This window comes from Papilio xuthus, unplaced genomic scaffold (assembly GCF_000836235.2).
Source record: "Papilio xuthus unplaced genomic scaffold, Pxut_1.1 DF825017.1, whole genome shotgun sequence".
In the NCBI taxonomy this organism is placed as follows: domain Eukaryota; kingdom Metazoa; phylum Arthropoda; class Insecta; order Lepidoptera; family Papilionidae; genus Papilio; species Papilio xuthus.
Genome location: NW_013533632.1, coordinates 120,715 through 140,016, shown reverse-complemented (window position 1 = coordinate 140,016; position 19,302 = coordinate 120,715). Strand labels below are relative to the sequence as shown.

Here is a 19,302-nt window from a genome sequence, read left to right as displayed (position 1 = left end):
CTTCCATCCGCGAATAATGAAAACGCGAATGAAGGAAGCGAGAATAAGGACCTTTTACTGGATACAAAAATATTTATCGCTTTAATTAAATCTAATTACTCGAATGTCTCAGGGGGTAATGTTTTTGTTTTTTTTACTCAAGTGTCAGGGGAGGGAATTGTTATAGGCGCGTATCTAAGTGTTATACGACTGTCAGGGGAGGGAATTGTTATAGGCGCGTATCTAAGTGTTATACGACTGTCAGGGGAGGGAATTGTTATGGGCGCGTATCTATGTGTTATACGACTGTCAGGGGAGGGAATTGTTATAGGCGCGTATCTAAGTGTTATACGAGTGTCAGGGGAGGGAATTGTTATAGGCGCGTATCTAAGTGTTATACGACTGTCAGGGGAGGGAATTGTTATAGGCGCGTATCTAAGTGTTATACGACTGTCAGGGGAGGGAATTGTTATGGGCGCGTAACTACATATGTTTGTCCAGCTTATGTAAAAAGGTGTCTATGTATGTGGCTTTGAATTTATATTAGGTGTATGAATTACATTGTGACCGTCTGTAAGCGAAACGCCTGAAACGATGTTGACGAGCGGATATCATTCAATACTTGTCAATTTGAATTGCATACATAATCGATACAGATCGATCGGAACGGAAACTTTTCAGTTTTCGATTGTTATTCTCATAACTTAGAATTTTACCTTGGAATATACGATAGAACCGTGGCTGGCTGTATGCCGGTATGGTCGTTTATTTAAATTATAGTACGAATTAAGACTCTTATGTTAGGCTCCATAGGATTAAGAGGCGAGAGGCGAGAGGCGAGAGGGGACACACGAGACTTGTGATCATCAACGTACATTAAGTGACATACAGTATGTGGTTTTCATGTATACATGCATTTATTTAAACGTTTCTACTAGTTATAACGTAAACAGAAAAAGTACTAGTTAAAACGTCAATAATTTTGGTGTCGCTTAAAGGCGGCCATGTTGGTGGGGCATCGTTGTGACGTCACAGTCGCAATGCCTCCGTGATATTCTATATAAATGTCATTATTTTCAGTAGAAATCATTGGCAATTAATGATTATTTATAACTTATAAGGTAGTTTCAGTATCGTAAACTCACAAATAAACACAAGTTTTAACAGTGGTAGTGTCCGCTTTAACATCTTCTACGTCATTTAGTCAGTCAGCCAGTTTAGCTGAACATCCATCATTACATATAACTAATAACTTTCTCTTTACTCTTTTGTAGTTAGCGCACATTTACATTTTTAATGGTCTTTATTAACGTAAAGGATTAAAGTAAGAAGTCAGTCCTTGCCTTCATCCTTTCATCAATGTTGCACTTGACTCGTTTCTTTTCCAAAAAGTCTAACAAACGGTTGCTACAACCACTACTCCACATTAATGTATGTACATTAATTAGTACTTATCCATGTTGTATCTGGACGGTCACACTGCTTAATATTAGTGTTGCGCAGCTTGTTGTAAAACAAGTATGCGTATATGTAGACGGTTTACTTGTTGATATGACGTCACTGTAAATGTCAGACTAAGGCGGCACATCCCGGTACATTCGACATTATACGACGCTATACAATTAGGTATTAGGTGGGTGTGCATGCGGCCTCTACCATAGTTCTAGATAGATGTTCTACAGACGTGGAACTCGCTGTTTTTCTCTACATTTATCTGAGAAATGTTTCAAAAGGTATAAAGTAAAATATACAATATTATTCAAGGATAGATGGCAAGAAAAAACAAGGAGCATGTCTGAGTAGATGCAAATACCGGCCCGGGTCTGATATATTCCAAACTCCACGTAAGCTTTGCTAAATGTGAATAAATTGTCTACATTTGGCTCGTTTGTCTTTTCATTTTACAGATAAACACTTATTATTCAGGGTTTTCAATGACAATGGAAAACTTTTTGTTACTATATAAAGCAGAATAGTTCTTTATAAGAAGTAGATGACGTGGATTTGGTTTGCACTGCTGGAAACGTTCTTGAAGAAAAACCGGAGCTGGTGTTGTCAGCAGTTACTGTTGTGACCATTCATTCTATTCACTTACTTCATTCGCAGGCGCAAAACACACCTCGAGCGGCGATGAAACTCCACCCTTCCCTCAAGAAGACTTAGAAAAACAAATCTTTAAACATGAGGAGAGGCTCCAAAAAGTAAATATTCATTTTTTAACTTGTGTTGTATGTATAATAAGAATATTATAATATTTGCGAAATGAGCAGTGTAAATATCATATTAATGTAGCTAGGATATATAGAAAAAATTGTTGCCCAAACTTTTTATATTGAACAACAATTAATTGTAAAACTAGATAAGAAATAGAATGAAAACACTCCTGTGATACAAATTATTATTCGGGCAATTTAATTTCAATTATATTGAACGATGACGATTCCCCCTCCTGGTCGCCACTGAGCCGCCTCTAAACCGCCTCTGCTCCGGCAGCTGACTGCCGGTTGACATCTAGTGCCTTCAAATTGAACAAACATTGTTCTAATATACATACGAGTATAAAGTAAAGGTATCACTTTTTGCATAGAAATAATTTAAAGAGCCTCTAGTCCTTTTTAGTTCAATATTTCTAACTCTAACGTAATTTTCTGGACAGGAAAAAAATAGTCAAGCTAGAGAAGACGAAGAGGTGCGGCAGCTAGACAAAAGTCTGTTGTACCAGCGCGCTATCGGGGCCGAGGAAGAGCACAAACAAAAGGTACGCGTCACTGAAACTTCGTCGGTCGGTCTGCTTCGCTCGGCCAGCAGGCGTTCGTAAATACATACATGATCACATCAAAGTGTCGCTCCTACCTGAGACCTATTTAAGAATATCCTTTTGTATTTGCGACCTAAGTCTTACTGGTATTATAAATCACTTTCGCATTTTCGATGAATGGATGTTCTATAGAACGGCTGCATGAATCTCGCTGAATTTTTTAGAACATAGCGTGGAAGAAAACATCTTTCTGAAATGCGTAAATGTGTTCAACTTTGCTTTTTGTTACAGATAAAGTTATCCAAAGCGCGCTCTCTGCACGAAGCGGACCTCGATTCGCAGAATCACATAAGCCTTAGCAAAAGTAAGTTGTTTTGTTTTTACTGTCATTAGATCATTAATACTTTTACTGATTCTTAGCTCATATTTATATATTATTTATATCTAAAACCTGTTTAAAAATATAATTATTGGTACTTCCACCGTACTACTACTAATAGTTAATTAAGCCGTCACGTACATAAGCGTACGTGAACGTAAACACCGTCAGGGATAAAAGTAGTTATAAAGGTAGCTGCTAACTTTGCAGATAATTCAATGGAAACTTACGACGCCACCACCGAGGATTCCAGCTTCGAAAACGACGATAAAACAAATATACCATCCACTAAACGCTTTTTACGCAAGAATTTCCACTCATATTCAACTAAGTAAGTATAACTTCTTAGAATATTCTCAACCATCCTTTGAAACTGCGCAGTTTTAACTGAACCCTCGAACTGTTTCGTTGACGTAGCGAATAGCGAATATTTGCGACAAGCGTTATCAACAATTATGTCAAAATTAGTAGCTACAAGATTTTTGGCGTAGTATATTACTAAATGTTGTCGTTTACGATATGATTATTTTCATGTTTCGATGTGATATAATGCACGAGCACGAGATAAACGTGTGTGTGTTGTTGTGTGCGCGTGTAGTACAGCGCCGCTGCATCCCCGACTGTAAGAAGCGGCATTACGGGCGGTCGGCCATTTTGTCCTTTGTTCAAAATGTTTATTTCATGCACATTTTGTTTTTTACATTTAGTTTTCATTGATCGTTTCTTATTTATGAAAAAACCCTTTTGGCTGCTCTTTCAAATGAACCGTAAATATATATTTTTATAATGATTATTTGTTATTGTCTCCAGCAGGCTGGTACTCGTATGTACCTCATCTCATGTATTACACAAAGAATCGTATAAATACTATTAAAAATAAAATGTACACAACGAAGATTTTTTTATTCATTGTTGTTACTTGTTAGCTTAATTTTTATAGACCACAATCAAATCAATATATATATATATGTGTAAATAAATAAAGGTAGATTTAGAAAATACTGCTTTTGACTTGAATCGTTTGTGAATTCAACATTTTACAAGAGAATAAATGACGTGTAAAGCAAATATTCTGTTTACGAGAAAAACTGCGACTGATATATATTTTTCAGCGATTTAGCGGATGCAGAATTATTATATTTGTTTCCACACTGACAGCTAACTGATAGCTGATGCGTGTGTCAAATAGTTGTAGCGTGTAGAAATGTTGTTTATCAAGTCTGTTTTTGAAAAAGTTTATTGATGGTTTCATCACTACATCACTTGGTGTACTAACATACATGTTGCTATAAACATATGTATGTTTAAAGGTGGCCATATCGTAATAATCAGTGAGGTTTTTATATGTTTCAGTGTATGTATAATACATGCCCCTTTGTCTGCGGTGTTCTAGGGCGGGAAGGCCAAGTATTTTGAGTCGCTGTCCAAACGTTATGTTACACTTTGCATACACCATCTTGGAAGCAGTACCGTTTTCTGTACATTTCCAATGAGCTTTATCTGTTAGCTGTGAGACTCTTGAGATTGAAATCAACAAGATTAATTTATGAGCATAGAAAGTATATGTTATATTTAATATAATTGAGATATCGGCGGCGGCAACCAGTCGCCGGGGCTAGGGGTGGCTGGTTGCCTCACACCCTACCCAATGGGGAGAATGAGGTAGAATTGAGTCTAAGCCAACCTAGATATAGATGGGCGGCGGAGGGTGCGTTGCCTACCCAGGGCAGGTAGAGACGTAGTTGCGCAATCTGCGCGGCTGCTGTATCGACCGGTGAGACCGGCGAGACCGGCGAGACAGGCGCGGTCGGCGCGACCCGGGGAGCGGTCCGCGGCCCACGCCCGTACTGTATACATATAAATATTATATTACAACATATTTCAATAAATTATACTCCTCTTGCGAACTAAATGAAATATGAAATCTTATTATTATAAGGCACTTACCTATTTTTTATTAGAGATGTATTTGAGCTTTCCTAGGGAAAGCAATACGCATTTCCTTAACGGTGGAACTGGATGGGCTGACGGGGTTAGGGCAAACATAAACCAATTACCAGATGAGACACAAAAATATTATACCCGAGAATATAAATGGTGGTGGTGATGGCGGCAAAAGTACAAGAGACAATATTTAACTATCAAGGATTGACAATGTCGTGTCACTAACGAGAAAATGGAAATGTTCTCCATCGTTCGCCAGGCATGAGGGTATCATCCATGATCAGCTATGGCGCATTATTTACAAAGTATGCTTATGTATGTATGTATGTATGCACAGTACCAGTGGAATTGTACCGAGAAGTTGTTGTAGTTGCAATGTTGATATGTGGCGATTGTCACATAACTTGATGATCCCAATAAAATCAGAATATCTAATATTTTACAATATATCTCTCAGCTCTGTCTGTCTGTCTGTGTGTGTGTGTGTGTGTGTGTGTGTGTGTGTGTGTGTGTGTGTGTGTGTGTGTGTGTGTGTGTGTGTGTATGTGTGTGTGTGTGATTGTATAAATCCGCTGTTTACAATATTGTTGATTTGGCAAAAAGAAGAATTTAGTTCTGTTTCTCACCACACTCATCGCTGATAATCAAAACTAACGCAAAACAATTCCTAAGATTACCATAAAAGCTGGTTCTACAATAAAATTGTATCGAGTATTATTGGTCAAAAATATAAGATAATAAGCAAAGATGAGCATTTTGTTCAGAAAGTGTTAACTACCGTAAAGTTCATCTTCTATTACTTTAGTCCGTTAATTGTTACATTAGACACTTGTTGACTTGCTGTCATTTTGTTTATATTATGCGTCACAGCACGCTTGTTAATACGACTATGTTTGGCAACTGTCGGTGAGTCGAATGGTGAACGAACGAGTTGATATTTGATGTATGCGAAGTGCGAGTCTATATGCGCGAGCGATTATGGTGCACATTATACGAGTATAGAACTTATGGGAAAGATGTGAACAATGAAATATCACAGATTCCTTGATCAAATATAATGAAGACACATTCATCCAATGTTGCGTAGTTTAGCCGCTAGAGGCCTAAAAACTTTATTTAGTGGTTCACAAAATATCTCGAAGTCTTTTTAACATTGTAACTGATTTTCATTAGTTCAACTGGTATTTTTGTAATACGTAAGATGCAAATGGCATGCCATTAACTCAGCCAGACACCGGATACAATTGCACAACCAATCTATAATATCTAAAATACAACTAAACTTGTGCCTGTTGGCGACAAAATAGTTTATGATTTATTTGTAAGAGAGGCCAAAAAAAAGAATCTAATTAATTTTTAAATACGAAAAATGTGCATTCATAAACATTCCTCAACAACAATAGAACTCGATTAATGTGGTTAAAAACAGTTTAAGATAAATTATTATATTTACATTTTTCAAAATATGAAAAAACTGCTAACTGGGTGGGTAGTCGCACCCAGAACCACCACCCAGAACGCACTAACAAATTGATACATTTATGGGCCAAACCCTTCTTTTAGTGCAGGGGACGCGCGCGCTATCTATAGAGTTTCTTGCTTACTATACTAACAGAACCAACGAACAACATAAATAGCGTTGAGAAATAATATTTATATGAATGTTTTAGTGAAATCTGTACAGTAGCGCATTTAAAAATTTGCTGCCAGTAGGCTATTCAAATTTTGCCGCCCTTTTTGACCTCTGCATTTCGATACATCAACCCAACACGGACAAAAGAAGGTAAAAAATATACAAAAATGTTAAGGAAACGAGAAAAACGAGTTCAAAAGAAAGATTCTATTCTAAACACTTTAAAGTAAGAAGACAATGTCATGAATGTCAAAACAAAACAAAACAAAACCCTCGACAGTAAGAAAGTTTTCTTTCTTGTATTATAATATTATTTTATCGCTATACATATATATATAGTGCTGCCACTGCGAGAGCAAAGTTTAATGTAGGGGAGATGTCTGCCGCGAGGTCGTTCATAGCAAACGATTTTTTGATTTGTCATGGTAATTGAGGCGAGCAAAGAGAGCACTGCTCTATACCACACAATGTTTGGTACATTCTACACCACTTCTGTTTACTTTTATTTATTATACTTAGACACTATAGCTAGAACCCCGTCCGTTACATCACAACAAAACTCAAAACAATAATTGTTAATAATTTGTCTGTCCGTCTGTGTGTTTGTAATATATTATTATACATTTATATACTGTAATAAGCTTCGCTTAGCATTTACTGTCTTGAAGTATTTCAATCAGTACAAGGGTATAATAATTGTATATAATATTGCAAGAAAGATGACTTACCATCGAGGGTAAAAGTAATAAAATACCTAAGATAAAGGACTTCTTTGTTCAATTGATTTTATAACAAGATCGATGCTCGATAGTTCGTAATGCGCTTACATTCCGACACTATGTACACCGTCACTTGTTACATTGATTGATCTAGTATAATAGTCACACTACATAGCATTTACACTGATTAAGGTAATTGGTAAAATAATATTTAAATTTTATTTCTTTATGTAAAAGAAAAAGAATTGGGGAAAATTCGCCGCCTCCTAAAAATCTGCCACCCTAGTCTCTAGCCTACTCAGCCTATCGGTAAATCCGCCACACAATCTATTATATATATATATATATATAGATATGAAAGAAACCATCATAAGTGTCAAATTGTAAATTCAATGTACGTCGTTATTGTAATTGCCGCCATTCCGTATTTGTAATTGTAATGTCACAAAGAAGATATTAAATAATAATAATAATAATAGTGTATTTAATATTTCTTTTAACTTTAAACGTTTAACTTAAATATGCGTTCATTTTTCGAGATTTTTTTTGACCGCTTTAACGAGTAACGAAGTTAATTTTTTAATTAACGAACCAGTGCCAGTGCCAATGCCGCCCGTGTTAAAATTGTGGTGGCATTTAACTTATTAAAGGCAACCCTAAAAATGGTTAGCAAAATGTATTAAGCAAAAGGTAGGTTTCGAACATTATAAATGAATAGAAAACAAATAAAATAGAAGGATAGGTTAGGTTTAGAAAATGTCAAATAATATGAAAATCGTTTTTCAACTAAAAAGGCAAGATGTGTCTTTTGTGTTGTGAATTATGTTGCAAGAAAATCTGCAAAAATGTTGTGAGAAAGTGTTAGTCTCATTATCCCCATGACGATACAACCAACGTCAACGTTGAAAGATGTGTCTATTTGCCTTAGACATTTTATAAAACACCGGCTTTATGTAAAATGCCGGCCCTGATTGTAAAGGTCGGATTTATACAATTGGCCTTCGACGTATATATGTCCATGAGCAGACTAAGCAATATATCACATATTTACGTAGTAATACGTATACTATGGAAAGAAATGTCGACCACCGAGTTTGTGGTTGAAATGCGCGCAACAAGTAGGACTCGTGGAAATGGCAAAGTGCGGTGTAGCATGAACGTGCAGCCCTTCGGGACGTCGTGTCTCCCACCGGCGTGTCGATGAGGACTTAGCAAGTTTACAGCATGAGCCGACTGTTGTTTGCTTATAACTTACAAGCTACTACTAAATTGAAATACTTATAACGTCACGTAATCACGTCACACACTATTAAAATAATGTGTCAACTCATTAGCTAGTCCCAAAATTGATAAATACATATTGCCGTACCGTGTAGTCATAACTTGAGAATAAATAATATGTTCTGAAATCATAAAATCTTTAAGAGATACATCTATTGCGTATAAAAGTAAGCTGTGTACATGATGCCCTTTAGTCTGTGACCTCGCAGCCTCCCACGCTGCAACATTGATTTTTCAGAGTCGTGGTATGGGTTGGGATGGCCCACCCCTCTTAGGCGACCGCCTGTGCGATTGCTTGGGGGATTGGTATGGAGGCGAGCGATGACGCACTTGCTGCGAAGGACACAAAACCTGAAATCAATAACGTTGTGGGATGAACACAAAGCATCTAGGGCTGAATCCTAAAATAGTTTCATTTGGGGTGGCTCAGTGGGTTTGGTAGCGTGGGCGGCGGGCGGCGGGCGTCGGGCGGTGGGCGGCGGGCGGCGGGTGGCGGGTGTTAGGCGGCGGGCGCCTGGCGACAGGCGGCAGTGGGTGGAGTGGGTTATATGAAGGGTAGCAGAGCCGACGCCTAGGATGGCCCGGGCCGACGGTGCGCGCGCAATTCCTTTGTTCGCTTGGCTATGAGGTCCCCGGCGGCGGCCGCCTCGGCGCAGTCAGGGTCCGCCAGTGCTCCGCTCCGGACCAATGTTGAGTACGTAGACGCCTGCCTCGACCTCGGTGAGTCTTTGGCCGCGAAATAAACGTTAAATTATACCTTCTACCTAATCTATCGCGTTAGAATTCAGTGCTTAGATGTTTTCTGTTTCCTGGTGTGAATCACAGAGTCCTTGCTGACTAGATGTTAGCGTTAGGGCATGCATGCTTATCTGTGTATACCTACTGTCCTTAAGTGTTTCAAAACTGAACCTGCTATTATCCTTTCCATGGGGTTGGTGCGCGTGCGGAGACGTGTGATCGTTTCGCTGCATACGAGATGTGCGTAGAGAGATAAGGTGCCGTTACTAAGCGTAGGAGCAGAATGAGGCGGAACGAGACGCAAGGCAAAGAGGGCAGCCGAGAGGGCGTCAGCGTGCTCATGTCTCGCAGCGAGTCCTCGATGGGGCGGTGCACGCCGCACACGCCGCACACTCCGCACACGCCGCGGACGCCGCTGGGCCTACCGGACACCGTCAGCGTTGACTCCAATCCAATGCCCACAATATATCGGTAACTGACCCATACGGATGGTCGTCTTGGGAGAAGACGTAATATCGATCGGGGCGCAACGCACCTCTAGTGCGAATGCGGATTCATACATGTATTGAGGCTTCAACAGAAGTGCGCTGCGTCCTTTTTTCGAGACAAGAGCCGAGTGAATGGCCGCGGTAGTGATGCTGCAGAGGAGTTTAAGTTGACAGCTCCGGTTCTTCGTAAGTATGTCTTCTCCCGAGGACGAGTACAGCTGAGCACTTCGCTGCATCGCGCACCGTGATCGTCGCATGCGAGTAGCAACCACGGCCTCGTTTCTCGACGCATTGTCAAGTTTCATCGACGTATGTACAGGATGCTACATGGTTCTTTGTTATTTCGCGACAGCTTGAGATATGAGTATAGTCCGACTGCTTGGCTTGCCTCATGCAGCTCGATGCTGACCTCTGGAACTAAGGTACGGTAACTCTCGAGAACGCCAGGACGCACATGGACGATTCACATTTCCGCCTCATACCCACATATATCCTTCACCCTAGTCTTTCTGTCTAGCTTGTGTCTGCTTCTGATCGTATTACCTTTTCTTAATGTTGTTGCCTTGTGAATTTTGGTTAAAATAATATAAATTTAGATATAAGAATGTAATCATGAAGGCATTTATGGAAATACATATGCTATTGATATAACGGCAATATTTTCCCAAAGTGGAGGAGACATAACAAGATGGCCAAGCCATTCTAAAATGGCCGACATGTTACAAGATGGCCGACTTATTACAAGATGGCGGACTTATTACAAGATGGCCGACTTGTTATAAAGTAATAGCCAACCAATGAGTTGGCATTTTTGTTTAAAAATGCCTTCGTGACGAATTTGTTTCCTACTTACTTTTAAGCTCATAGTGTTTATTGTAGATAACGGCTTATACACTCAAATCAAACGTCTACATTAGTTTTTAACATAACATGTTTCATAGTAATATAGACCAAAATATGCTTAAGTTATACCATTGTAGTAAACTTTTCAAACATAGTTGAGTTGCCTTCATATAAGTATAATAGGATATTACGTAATGCTGCGCTACTTACATAAATCAAGATGGCGCGGTAGGGCATGCGCGCAAACGCGCATGCGCGGCTGCCTTACGTGCTAAATTGATTTCAAAATGGCGTCATGAGAAAAGTGACATCTTGTTAACGTAGACATATTCTAAACCAATCCTAAATTATCTTAGCAATCTTCAAAACAAAATTATATTTTGTGTTAGATAAATAATTATCTTTAACCTTTGATTTATTTTTTCTATTTATTTTTCAACTGATACTTTCAATATTTATTATTATTATTATGACAAAGGTTTCTTGGCAAAACGGTGTAGTTTAACAAAACAAAAAGTGAGATTTCGCGCAGTCGCGCAGTCGCGCATGCGCGCAGGCGCGCAGTCGCGCATGCGCGGCTCTCCTTACTTGCTGAATCGATTTCAAAATGGCGTCATGAGCAGAAGTGACTTAGTAGAAAATGTTCAAGAACAATCCTAAATTATCTTAGCAATCTAGAAAACAAATTTATATTTTTTGTTTGATAAATAATTATTTTTAACCATTGATTTATTTATTCTATTTATTTTTCATCTGATATTTAAAACATTTACATCTAGTAACCATAGATTTACAACTAGAGATGACGTACTTATTTGATACAAATTAAAAAAAATGTAAAATTTTAACGGTACTCAAGTACAATTTATTAGGTATGTACAGGAAAAAAAAGGGTCTTTAAACAAAATTGAAACAAAAATAAATTGATCCTATAAGGGTTTCGTTTTTTCCTTTCGAAGTACAGAACCTTAAGAATACCACCACTGTAAACAAAATATTTCGGATGCAAGGGTAAAATTCTGACGAAAATCTGCGGAGATACACGAAAAACAATATTAAAAATGGTTTTGGCAAGGACATCATTTGGTACGTTCTTCGATGGGAGATGGAACAAATAGTTCAAGTCCGTCACTTGTTCCGCTATCAATGAATCGACTTAACAAGTAACCAGAGAGTTTATTGTTAATTTCTATTGTTACTTGTCATACAGATGCCGCGCCCCCATTGCCTCACTGGATTGTATGGATGATTTTAGTTCCAATTCACAGCAAATGCTAGATCAAGGCAAGTAATTATATTTATGTATTATACATATTTATATATTCTATTATTCGCACCAACGTGTTCGTTGGTGCGAATAATAGAATCCTGTAAAGTATTCGTGCTTGAACGTGTTCACTTCAAAGTGAATCAAACTACTGCCATAGAGTAGGCGGCTGCATGTCGCTGCTGCATAAAAGGCCAGCTCGCCTGTTGCACTACCGCACAGAAGATATGCCTCACTCAAGTGGCTATTAATGGACAGGAATGACGAATACCAAGCGGCCCTGGTATTACATTTAATTGAGTGCTGTTTTTTAAAGAACATTATGCGTCTATTGGATTCAAGGTGAAGGGATGGGAAGAAAACTATAGAATTTAGAGAATATGTTTTAATTTGTACAGTTTTAGAAATGTCAGAATCCAGAAAGATGACAACGTACATGGCGAGCCACAGCCTGGCTAACCTGCCCTCGGCGGTGACGGCCGGGCTGCGGTACAGGAACCTCGGCAAGTCAGGCCTCCGCGTCCCCAACATTGGCCTCGGATTGTGGAGCAACATCCACGAGGACACCACCGAGGACATCGTCACTGCCGCGCTAGAGAACGGCATCAACCTCTTTGATTTGTCGGAAGCGCATAACGGTAACAATGCGATATTTCACATCTCTGTTTATTTATTTATTTGCACAATTTGCCTTTTCCAGCCGTTGTAGCAAACAATTTCCTTACAACAAAATACTTATACGAACATATTATACAACAAAAAAAGCAAAAACAGAAAAATGTAGTTCCAGGGTTCACCCTTAGTATCGCGTCCGGACTTTATCGGATACCTTTGTTACGCAACATGCCTGTTTGCAGAATAGAATGTTGCATGTTAAGTGATGCTTTCTTTTTCACAAAAAATTTAACAAACATATTCTTTTTAGCGAAAGGCGAGGCCGAATTAGGAAGAATCCTCAAGAAAAACAACGTGAGGAGGACCAGTGTCATAATAATAACTAAAATATACTGGAGCACCAAGTGAGTAGTACCAAAGCTCCTCGTTCTGGTAATGTTGTAATGCTAAATATGACCGTTTTCACTTGAATCACTTTGCAGTTCGCTGCCTTGCAGCAGCTACTCATTACGGTCGACACAATCGTAGTTACATATATATTATACAATACGAGGCGAAATCTACAAATAACATTAAATGGATCGCTAATCAAAATTAACCGATTCAAAGTATTGTATTTTCTCAAACCGCCTTGAAGATCGTTACATATCCTAATTTACCCAAAAAATTGTACTAACTACTTCGGTATGGTGGTTATGTTTCAATTGAACTTTCTTTTAGTTCGGACGAGCGCGGCTTGTCGCGACGGCATATCATCGAGAGCGTTAAGGCGTCCCTCAGCCGCCTCCAAACAGAATACATCGATGTGGTTTTGTTGCACAAAGCGGACCCTGTCTGCCCAATGTCAGGTACTTACTTAATATTAGTATCTTCTGTTCCTACATGTTAAGCGAAAAATAAGCACATCATTATCATTTTATGTGTGATTCAATTTTGACAATATTTTATTGCGGCTTTATTTTTTCAGAGCTAGTGAGAGCCATGAATCACGTTATCAACCAAGGCTGGGTCATGTACTGGGGCACCGCACGCTGGTCTCCCTCCGAGGTAAACCATTATTACATTTAGGTAAAGGCGAGTAATAGATGATGATAAGATTTCACCGACTAGTTCCAGTCCTACTTTCTTATCTCAACATGTTCGACAACAGTATCTCGTACTTAAGCTGCACCTTTATATGTTTACAATTAATACATTCTTACATAGTACCTATGGGTACCGGTTACAATATTGTTGCGAGTAGCTAGATTTGTGCTTCGACTGCGCTGCGTAAATATATTTTTGAACATATTTATGTGTATAAGCGTATTTGTTTACTGCGATCGTGTCTTATCCGTTTCTGTGATATTTGCTGTCGCGAAAAGGAGACCATTGCGTGTAATGCAGTTGTGTGATAGTTCTGACGGGGACAATAGAACTGTCAATGTGTGTCCTGGCGCAGATAATGGAAGCGTACACCAACTGCAAGCACGCCAACTGCATCACGCCCATCGTAGAGCAGACCGAGTACAACATGTTCTGCAGAGACAAGCCGGAGCTGCACATGCCCGAGCTCTACCACAAGATCGGCGTCGGTGAGTGCTTTCCTCGTGGGGTCTAACTTGCAACCATATAGATTTTTAAACACTTTAAAATTAAATCCTTTTAATATTTACTAAAATAATACTAGGCAAGTTATCTACAATGACAGGCTTGATGGTTTGGTCTGCCATCACGACGGGCAGCCGGGTCGGGCGCGACGACTGCGCCGGCCTCTTCGCCAAGTCCAGGTTCAACCGCAAGTCTAGCACCTTCAGTTGGTGCGAAGAGAATCTAGCTCTCACAGAAGTACGTATGCTTGTCATTCCTACTATATCTTATCAGGTTTGAAAATAATTCGTATAGCTGAATAATATTTAATACTAGCGTAATTTTGTCCACGAATAATTTATTATAATATATCTTTTAATAAATGTAGCCTCTAATACGCAGTGATAATGTACATAGCTTGTAGCTTCACGGCACAAGAATTATTTAAATCGGCCCATTAATTTTTGACGTTAATTGTTACAAACAAAATTAAAAATTTTCTCTTGATTGCGTCGACGATCAAATTCCGACAAAATTTATGTTATATTGAATTATATTAAAAATATATGGTACACACGACAGCATACAGCAATGGGCAGTGCGGAAGGCAGGGAGCCAGCGGGCGAGGCCCCGCGCACCTACGGCGAGAAGTTGCGCGCCCTACACGACCTCGCCGACACTTTGAGTGCGTGCTTGCATACTCCTGTTTATACAAAACTAGCTGTCGCCTGAGACTCCGTCCGCGCGGAACTAAAAAAAACTCAAATAGTAACCTATGGGTTCTTCAAGGCTATGTTCTACATCTATGCCAAATTTCATCGACATCCATGCAGTCTTTCTGGAGATACGTTCAAACAAACATCCATCCATCCATCCATCCATCCAAACATTCACATTTATAACATTAGTAACATACAGCATAGCATATCGCCTTAGTCAATTCTGACTTAACACTACTGATAGGGATCATCATCATCATGCATGCTAGCCTGAACGTTTGCGTGGATGTTCTAAGATTGTTTGTATGTAGAAAACGAGATCACTATGACAGGTTCTTGCCATTTGGGTATCAATATTCTTTTTCTAACTCATTTGTTGACGGCATGACGTGCGTACTTATTATTTTGCCAATTGACTTGCTAAAGGCGAGCATTTCGTCGTCAGACTGCACGATGAGCCAGCTGGCGGTGGCGTGGTGCCTCAAGAACGAGGCGGTCAACTGCGTGCTGCTTGGCGCCACCAGCGTCGAACATTTCAAACACCACGTTCACGCTCTTCAGGTAAGTAATCTACTAATATAACCTAAACAAAATGTTGTGTTTTATAGCTCCTGCTGTGGGTACAGAGTATGTTCATGTTGGTGCAGATAGTGCCGCAGCTGACGCCGGCGGTGATGACGCAGGTGGAGCGGCTGCTGGCCAACAAACCGCAGCGGCCTCCCATGCTCTCCACGCTCGCCATGCGCAGTCAGCAGGCCGGCAACACCGTCAGGATTGACATACCGTCAGTTAATTGCCACCTCCACTCTCCCACACTATTCTGAACCACTATTACGTTTTGCAATTATCCTACTTGACTAGCGACCCGCCCGAAGAATATGCGTGATTTCTTCATACGTTCTCTTTCCGATCAAAATACATAAATGTTGCGGAATAAATAACCTTCATGACGGTGTTAACCATATTTTACTTACTACGCTGGCGTATCGACCCAAAGTGGGTCTTGGCCTCCGACACAAGAGATCGCCAAAGTCGCGTGTCTTGCGCCTTCTCCTCCCAGTCCTTACCATATTTTAATCTATTATATCACCAATAACATAATTATTTTAGAATTTTATTAAGAAAGGTGAAACAGCAAAAAAGCAAGCGAAAACATGGTGATACCATGTGGCCAATTACCAAAGACGTCTTCGTACGGTAATAAGCTACAACTGCAGATGCGCCGCCTCGTTTTAATGGGAAATAAACATGAGAAAGTGCACAGACAGATCAAAGATTGCTTTTCTTAGATATCGATACCCCCTGTCAATAATTTCAATAGACGGACAGGAATTAACTCAACACACAAACATGGACACACTCAGTCACTAGTGTCTGTGAATTCGCAGTATTCGCGGTTCTTGGCCTAGCTGACACATTTAACAGCTTCGGCGTTACAACTGACAGGGGCGGCGCGACCTCGACCGCTGGCTCGCCAAAGCCGGAGGGCGATGCTGCAGTGGATGGCGAGGCCTCCACCCCCGCCAAAGAATCCGGCCGCTCCTTCTGCGACATTCAGTGACCGTGGTGGCGCGGAAGCACCGAATCTGCTTCCAAATCTACTAAATCTAAGGTCATCGACGAATATTTTGTTACTGATTGATTACTAGCAAATAGTTAATTTGTATAAAATTGCATGTTTACAGTTACCTACTAAATCAGTTTTAAAAGTCAATTTTTTCACAGGAATCCCTCAAGGATGCAAAACCTAAATTCTTTTTGAACAACGCGGGAGAAGTCATCAAAAGGACAGGTAAATTTCAGCTTTTACCTACGTGATTCCCATATCTACGTAGCCAATCAAACTAAAAATCATCGATGTCCGGTGCAGTTATAAATAAATCGTTCGCGTCCTTTATCAGAGCAAGACGGAATCTCAAGAGACGTGGTGGTGTCGGTGTCGTCTCTGAAAGGCAAGCAGCCAGCCTCGGGCGGTGACAAGGCGAAGAAGACCAAGTCGTCGGAGCCATCGCGGGCGCGCTCCGCCTCCCTGCAGCGCTCGCCCTCGGGTCCACTGTGCGCGGCGCGCGACCGCCGACGCTCGCGGCTCGACCTCGGCTCCCCCGCCGCCACCACCGACATCTAACACCACCACGCCCCACCTCTTCTCTGCTCTACTCTACTCCTCCCACATTATTATTTATACGACCAGACATTCATGCGCACGTCCAATAAACATTTACGAATCTCCACCGCGGCTGCTTCTCATGTAGCGTCTTCAGCGCCCGCGTGTGCAACACTTCTCACCATACAAACACCTCGGGGTTGTTGCATCTCCCTCGGCCACTAAACCTTAAACACACGGCCAAATTGAATATAATGTGTTGCACACTCGGATCCTTTAATGTTTCACGTAGAAGTAGGTTGTAGGAGAAGAAAACAATCACAATTGCTAAAGTCAGTCGTTGTAAGATCTAAATTAAATATGTAAAGCATAATTAAGTTGAGAGAGGACAGCGACAGAGAGCAGTCTCACTATCACATGTCTGGACGTATATCTAATGATCATATGTAAGTATTAGATGTTTAATTGTACCTAACTGTATAGATAGAGTAACGAATGCTGACTTGACTGGCCACAGAATGCCGGAACAGAGTAAATAACTAACTTAACAACTAACCTGTATCCACACTTTGATACTTGGCTTCCATTCATACTGATAATAGTGAAACAAGCTAATCCTTTACTCATTTCAAATTGATCAATCTATAATCCAAATATATTCTTATGTTACCGTTGACAAAAAAATAAAATTTTTAAATCACAAGAAGAAAGAGAAACAGCATATCTAGGTGCGTACATTTAGGTATGGTCAGAGCAACGCTTGCTAATGGATCTGTCCTCGTTGTCGCCGCCGTAAGCTGACAATTACATGGCAAAACGATAACACATTCTTACCACTACACATTCGGATGTTTAGAAACCAAATCTTACATAACATTATATATATAAAAGAACGTTATAATAGCGAATATAAATTTAAATAGGAGTGAGAGACGACGGCGGCGACGCGGCAGACACATCAACAAGGTCATACACAACACAGGTCATAGTGGTTACACAGCCTTGTATTTACATCCTCCAGTGGTAGAAGGAATAAAATGTCGTTTAAGATCCGCGACTTAGTCGATGCATGGCAGACCTTGTAAAGGCGACTCAAATTAGATAGGATTTTAGATTCATGGACGGAAGTATGCGGAACCGTCGCGTCGGTAGCTCGAAGCAAAACTAATTATAAATAATATTATAATAAACAAAATTTGCATAATTTGAACGTTCCTCTAACAACAACTATAACAATTTATAAAATATAACAAAGTTAAATCAGAGCAGAGCAGATACCTGAAGCACAAGCTGACAAACAAACAAACAAACAATATATATATATATATATATATATATTATAACTAAAACAAATGCACTCACAAGATTTCCTTTTACTTCAGAAAGTTAATTTTTAATTTACTTATTCAAAATAATCCTAAGTGATGTTAGTTAGAGGTATGTTAGCAATAAAATAAATAGGTGTCATTGCTATTACCTACCGGCCTTAGGTTATCTGGTAGCTATCCTTAACTTCGGCAATTTATTATTTATTATTGAAACGTATAATATAATTTTAATTCGTCCTCTGCGTGAAATGTTCTATCAAGTATTAATTAGTTATTTATTTAATTTAACATCGTTTTAAGATCACTTTGTATCTGATAGTTGTAAGTCGTTTATTATCTGGTTATTCAGACTTATTTAGACGTTTAGTATAACAACATTTCAATGAGAAAGCATGCATTAGGTTATGTTAGCCTGGTAGGCCTAGGACCCTGTGTACATAATCCGCGTGCTAATTTTAATTGCAAAAGGATAATTAGTTCGCCACACAGAGTAATGGTGGGCTGTGGCTGCTGACGGTGCCTATTGCCTCTGGTGCCTTAGTGCCTTTCTTGTAACCCCATCTGCACCATGCCTCTTCTCAAATAATGCAATTCTATGATTCGCTCTTATTTTATAATAAATACTTATAATTCACTTAATACATTACGCACGGTAAGGTTTTAGCGGCTCCGGATAGAATACACACGGACAGCTCTCGAACCCACGCTCCTCAAAACTATATATTCTTGTCACCATCACCACCACCGTCACGATCACGATTCCATGAACCGCTTCAGCCTAGCGCCTAGCGAATGTTTAAACTTATCAAAATTTATATAAATACGGACAGTTCCTTTTACTTAATTTCTTATTAGTTTTCATCAGCACATAGAATATTATACAGTGCAGTGCTTACTCCTAGCAAATATTTCTTTAAATATTTGCTAGGAGTTCGTTG

The 19,302-nt window shown here is 39.6% G+C and overlaps 1 protein-coding gene across 7 annotated transcripts in view; it reads left to right on the top strand.

Annotated features, from left to right (window-relative positions):
• Positions 1–17,890, top strand: part of Hk (potassium voltage-gated channel subfamily A regulatory beta subunit hyperkinetic) — a 19,581-nt gene extending 1,691 nt beyond the window's left edge. The window contains exons 2-19 of one of the 7 annotated variants that reach the window (XM_013323814.1): positions 2,086–2,180; positions 2,636–2,737; positions 3,035–3,101; positions 3,327–3,447; positions 9,708–9,902; positions 11,973–12,046; positions 12,434–12,667; positions 12,955–13,048; positions 13,365–13,492; positions 13,612–13,691; positions 14,086–14,218; positions 14,335–14,471; positions 14,796–14,898; positions 15,378–15,493; positions 15,580–15,716; positions 16,379–16,544; positions 16,658–16,724; positions 16,834–17,890. In XM_013323814.1, coding sequence (XP_013179268.1) covers positions 3,335–3,447; positions 9,708–9,902; positions 11,973–12,046; positions 12,434–12,667; positions 12,955–13,048; positions 13,365–13,492; positions 13,612–13,691; positions 14,086–14,218; positions 14,335–14,471; positions 14,796–14,898; positions 15,378–15,493; positions 15,580–15,716; positions 16,379–16,493 — 1,659 coding nt within the window. In that variant the 5' untranslated portion in view covers positions 2,086–2,180; positions 2,636–2,737; positions 3,035–3,101; positions 3,327–3,334 and the 3' untranslated portion in view covers positions 16,494–16,544; positions 16,658–16,724; positions 16,834–17,890. Of the gene's footprint in view, positions 1–2,085; positions 2,181–2,635; positions 2,738–3,028; positions 3,102–3,326; positions 3,448–9,316; positions 9,414–9,707; positions 9,903–11,972; positions 12,047–12,427; positions 12,668–12,954; positions 13,049–13,364; positions 13,493–13,611; positions 13,692–14,085; positions 14,219–14,334; positions 14,472–14,795; positions 14,899–15,377; positions 15,494–15,579; positions 15,717–16,378; positions 16,545–16,657; positions 16,725–16,833 lie in introns of those variants that run through there. The other 6 variants (XM_013323812.1, XM_013323813.1, XM_013323817.1 and 3 more) reach the window with 6 other exon arrangements.
• The last annotated feature ends 1,412 nt before the right edge of the window (positions 17,891–19,302 follow it).